We start from the raw sequence: 5,502 nt of genomic DNA, 5'->3' as shown, positions 1-5,502 counted from the left end.
GGTTTTTGTTTATTTTAACAGTAAAAATACGAAACAATCAGATTGGTTGTCACAAAACCTCTTAAAAAGTATATTTACATCATCGGTAAATAATTTTGCACGGCCCGGTAATTAAGTATTTAAGTGAAAATTTTAGGATTTTGAGAGTGAAAAAACCAAAAATATACTCATTTGTTCCCACCCTTCTCTAGTACATTGAGTGGAGCAAAAAATCATCGTACTCGTACGGAGAAATAGTGCATTTTGTATATAAGCATAGCATTTTTTTTATTAGAATTCCAAGAAAATTTGACTTTATTATCATTACAGTATTCTAAATTGTTATAGCAATTTAAAAATATATTGTCGTATAAATTTTTATATACGATTGTAGAAAGCAAAAGTGATCTTAAGAGGTATAATACCGTCCCTTTATCCAAAAACATTATTCTTAATTATGAAACATCATTTGATGTCATGCATTAAAGATTATTTAAAAAATGAATTTGAAAGTTAAATATGGATAAAAGTATTTTGAACAACATTGTTAAGACCCTCATTCATGAGGTCGTAGATTCAGGGAAGTTAATTTTTCTATTTTTCTATTATAAGAACTCACTTTATTTTAACTAACATTTAATACCAAATATTTTTATGTTGTTTTGATACAATTTTAATGGAATTTTGTAAGAATATTCATGATTTTTTTAAATGCTAATATTTTTATAGATATCAGTGTCACTTTTCTCCCCACTGTGTTTACTATGTACAATATGCTACATATCTGTGTGAAGTAATGTTTGTATGTTTAAAGTCATTTTTAATCTAAAAAATGATATTGTTGCATCGAACGTGCGAGTCATATTAAAAAAAGAAAATGTAGTACACATATATAACGATCCTTGAGATGACCTACGGGTATGTAAAAATGAATAAAATATCGCAGGTGTTTAAGTAATATTTTGCGCAACTCTATATCTATTAATTAAGCAAAGTTAGTCTGGATATTTGTGGGTAATTCATCTCTGAGTATGAATACTTAATCTGAGAAATAACAATGCAGAAACGAGCGTGTGTAGCTATTGCTCAGCGCGTCATATTGAAAAAGAAAAGGGTATTCGATCCAATATTAATTTTTTGGTTTCACTTTTATACATCTTTTTATATTCTTTATTCGTCAAAATACACGTGACTATTGATTACAAAAGGTAATTATTTAGAAGGAATATAATAAACAAAAAGAGAACAATAATAAATGATAAACGCTTTAATCTGCAGATTGAAGTCATCTTCTCAATACCGGACTACACATATAGTTAGGTTTGTTAATCCTATGCATTAATATAATTTAGTTTTGTCTTGTATATTTTAAATGCTAGTTTTGTATGTGATCATAATTGATTTTTTTGCGCAAGCCTTATAGGTAGTAGTCATATACTATATATAATAGAGGAACTGAAAATATAAATTAGTAAAAAATGAAAATCCGTATATATCATTGAGAGTATTAGTATAACATAATTAGCCATATTTTTTTAAAAGAATATTACTAAAATAAAGCACTTCTAAGGATTCAATTCAATTTTAAAGCCTCGAAACTTCTCCGATTGATCTGAAATTTGTGTTGTAGTCATATTTTATGAGGTAACACGTTTTTTGACCCACAGAATATTCATTTTTGGAACCCTCCCCTTAAGCAAGCATTTCTAATGTACGGGGTTCGGCAAAAGAACTTCTTTTTTTAATAATACATGCCAATCCAAAACTAGGAGTACTGTGGTTTAATTGTAAAGGCAAGATTCTAAAATTTTCAATCAGCCAGTCGCTATTGCGTGTTGGAGTAGTAAGGAACGCCCTTTTGCCGTCAAAAATAAATATGGCCAAAAATTATTTGACATAATATTTATAAAATTAAACTAATTCCAATTTAGCTTTTGAGGTTTTATTGGTGCGATTTATGAAAATCAATTGACCCTTTACTCCCTGAATTAAGTTTTAAATGACACTATATATTTTATCATTTATTTAAACATGGATATTAGGGTGTAGATAGTTAATATTTGTATTTTTTTTATCAATCCAGGAAAATTTACGTCTATAAATGTAAAAATGTCAATTGCTTCCACGGACTTTTTAGTCACGTCATAAAAACTTTTGTATTGTCTTAATTTCAAACTGATAATACGTTTGAGTGACAAAAATATGATATAAATACTTTTTTTAAACGTGCATAATTATTTACAAGAACTTAGCTTACATGTTCTCATCCTGTAAAATGAAAAAGATGTGAAGGAAAACCAAAGTGAACGTAAATGCACACACAAAGTTTTTTGTTTTGACTAAAAAGTAACTTGATTTTCTCATGCGACACACTGTTACTTAAACGTAAACAGAATATGTCCTTTACCTCTCTTGTTCTGTTTCTACGCTCTAATTTTGTATATATTCATGATATATGTACTTATATATATAGTGTAACGAATTATTCACATACGGGCGTTAAGTTTTAACTGTTTCAATTTATAATATACAAAAAAAACAAAAAAAAAAATCATCAATTTATTTTCATAATTTGAAATTTGCAAGATTCTTTGAACGTAAATTACTCAACAAATAAATTATATAATCTAGAGATCTAAAATTGGTGCCATCAGTCGTCCCAGTTTTATTCAAAATTGTCAATAACTAATTATTTAATCAACTAATCATCAGCAATTATCAACTCAGAAGGTTTGTCTATTAGATTTTGTATCTTTTTGTATAAAATAAAATAAATATTCCTTTAAAATGCATTAATGAAAAGTTATTCAAAGATAAACAAAAAATAAATAAATAAAGACCTATTTGAAAAAAATAAATAAATAAAAGAAAAAATTAATGCTTATTCAGTGGACAAAGATAGACATCGCCATTCTCATATGATTTTCAAAACTGCGTAAAACAAAAACTTAAATGTGTAATGTGTACTATTATTATGAAACAAAAATTCAACTTTTTTGATTGATATAATTTGTTTTATTGCGTCTTGGAAAAGGATGTTATGATGTTGTACCCTGTATATTGTTGAATTTCTTTCTCATTCAACGGAAAAACGTTTTTTAAATTAGCTTAGCTTTTGATCCACTAGTGATGAGTTTATTTAAAAATAATAGTGTAAAATAAAGTATTTACAAGTCATAATAAAATTATATGTGCCCTTAAATCGATACACATGTTTATCTTTATCAGGATCAACTTCTCAATGAACTTGATATGTATCAAGAGATTGCCGTTGCTAAGGGAGTCAATTATGAATCTTTAAATCAACAAATGGATGACTGTCAAGAAAACATTGATACTCTTTCCGATGAAATCCAAAAGCTTCAAGGTACGAATTTGATTTATACTTTTCCATTAGGACATATTATGTACATTAGAGTGATTACTGTTTTTTTCCAAATTGATTTCTTGTAGTTGTTAATGGATTAACTTTAACCTTTACTTTAACTTTAATTGATCAAAATCCCCTTTATTTAATTAAAATTTAAAAAAAAGTCACGAACAAATTATTTTAAAGGTCATTGATATGAATATATTCATACAATTACGTTTATTTATATATTTAGGTCCCCGATAAAGGAATTTATTTTTCAATTTAGTACTTTTATTTTCTATAAATGCAGAACAGTATTTAATATGCTCAAAAGTTTGTTAGAGTAGCGTTTCTCAATAGGTGTGTCACGACAAAAAAGTTGGTCAATCATGGATCTCTTATTAGTATGTAGGTCATAGAAGACGCTATGCACTTTCGTCTTAAACTATTTCCCTTAGGACATCTAACCTTAAAGCCATTTTGTCTCAAGGATGTTTTACCGTAATATTTAAATAAATGATGTTTGTACGGCGTTATTGTATATTTTTGGTAGAAGTTGATATTTCCTTTGAATTTTTCGTATAAAACACATTATATGGTTATTTTCAGGTAGGGATAATTAAGGAATTATGTCTCAAAATTGCCAATTTCAAAATTTTACTATATAATGAGTTCGAACCAGAGACAAAATATCTAATAAATTAGTGTAATACTAATAATAAAAATAGGTAAATACGACAACCATTCGAATGGGAGAAGCAGTAATCACTTCTCCGTTATTAATTAATTATCATTATACATAGGTAATGAATTTTTCATTTTGAAAAATATCTATGGATTGACGAACAAGCGTAATATGAGACCAGAGCATAATTCTATTATTATTTAAACAGATAACAATCAAATAATGCGTTTTATTGTAATAAACACGCCATATTTTGATTTTAAAAAAATCCAAGGAAGTATTTATAAACCAAATATAAACAGAAACGCCGTATAAACTTAATTTATTCATATATTAAGGCAAAATATCCTTGTGACAAAATGGCTTTAAGAAGACGAAATGTCCCATAGCAAAATGACTTATGAAGAACCAGGCCTTTTCCTAGAGAAATGCTTAAAATTTGTCGTTTATTTCGTAGGCATGTTATATTTTTTTTTTTGTCTTTGTAAAGTTCTAAAGATTTTAATGTACTTTTAGAAGCTAAGACGGAATACCAATAGATCTGAAACACTTAAAAACCCTCTGAAAAATGGAGAATTCTCCAATAAATATTTTTTAAAGCAACCAGGGTTGTGGGCGTGATCTTAAATTAATACAAGATTTGTATGGATCCTGATGTTCACTGATATTAATTCTAACCAATGCTGGTATTACTACTATTATCAATCTTGAATGACCCTTAGGATTTGTGTTTTAATTTATACTAGAAGAAAGTGCCTTTATTAAAGGGCTGAATAGAGTGGAATAGAAACAAAGAATGAAGGCAGAAGAAAGGAGACAGAGAGGTATGTAGAAAGAGACAGAGTGAGAAGAGAAGAGAGGAGAGAAGGAGATATATAGAAAAAGAGGCTTTATTTCGGTCAAAAACAGCATCCTAATGACCCTGGAGCTCCCAAATATACCATGGGAGCATGCTTACTTATTTTATACGTCTATTTGCTAAATCTGTTGGACAGTTCTTGGATTCCATGTGTGATAACACAAAAAACATACTTTTAAATATATAGAAGATTTAAGTGATTCTTTAGTTTGCATTGAAATATGTATATCAGGGGGTATTGTGATTTTTCTTGCTTTTCACTACAACATTTGATATATTTTTTTTTTTCAAAAAATTTAATTTGATTTTTCCAAAAACAAAATGGCAAAATTTAATCTTATGTAAATAGCTATGATTTTTTAAATTTTTCTACAAAAAAATTTAATATTTGAAATGGAATTTTTGAAATTTTTTCCAAGAAATTTAATTTTCTGCTAATAGCTATAAATTTTATAGAATTTTTCTGCAAAAAATTTAATATTTGAAATTTAATTTTTGAAATTTTTTCCAGGAAAATAATTTTCTGCAAATAGCTATAAATTTTTTGAAATTTTTCTCGAAAAAATTTAATATTTGAAACTTAGCGTCAAAATTTTTTTATGAACAGCTGTAGATTTTTGAAATTTT

The 5,502-nt window shown here is 27.2% G+C and overlaps 1 protein-coding gene across 3 annotated transcripts in view; it reads left to right on the top strand.

The window, feature by feature from the left end:
• Window positions 1-5,502, top strand: part of LOC121127731 (uncharacterized) — a 32,489-nt gene that overhangs the window by 10,554 nt on the left and 16,433 nt on the right. For all 3 annotated transcript variants that reach the window (XM_040723212.2, XM_040723213.2, XM_071892543.1), the window contains exon 11: window positions 3,208-3,346. In XM_040723212.2, the coding sequence (XP_040579146.1) occupies window positions 3,208-3,346 (139 nt within the window). The remainder of the gene's footprint in view (window positions 1-3,207; window positions 3,347-5,502) is intronic.

This window comes from Lepeophtheirus salmonis, chromosome 13 (genome assembly GCF_016086655.4).
Source record: "Lepeophtheirus salmonis chromosome 13, UVic_Lsal_1.4, whole genome shotgun sequence".
In the NCBI taxonomy this organism is placed as follows: Eukaryota; Metazoa; Arthropoda; class Copepoda; order Siphonostomatoida; family Caligidae; genus Lepeophtheirus; species Lepeophtheirus salmonis.
The sequence above is the reverse complement of the archived record's forward strand: the minus strand, read 5'-3'. Positions and strand labels throughout refer to the sequence as shown.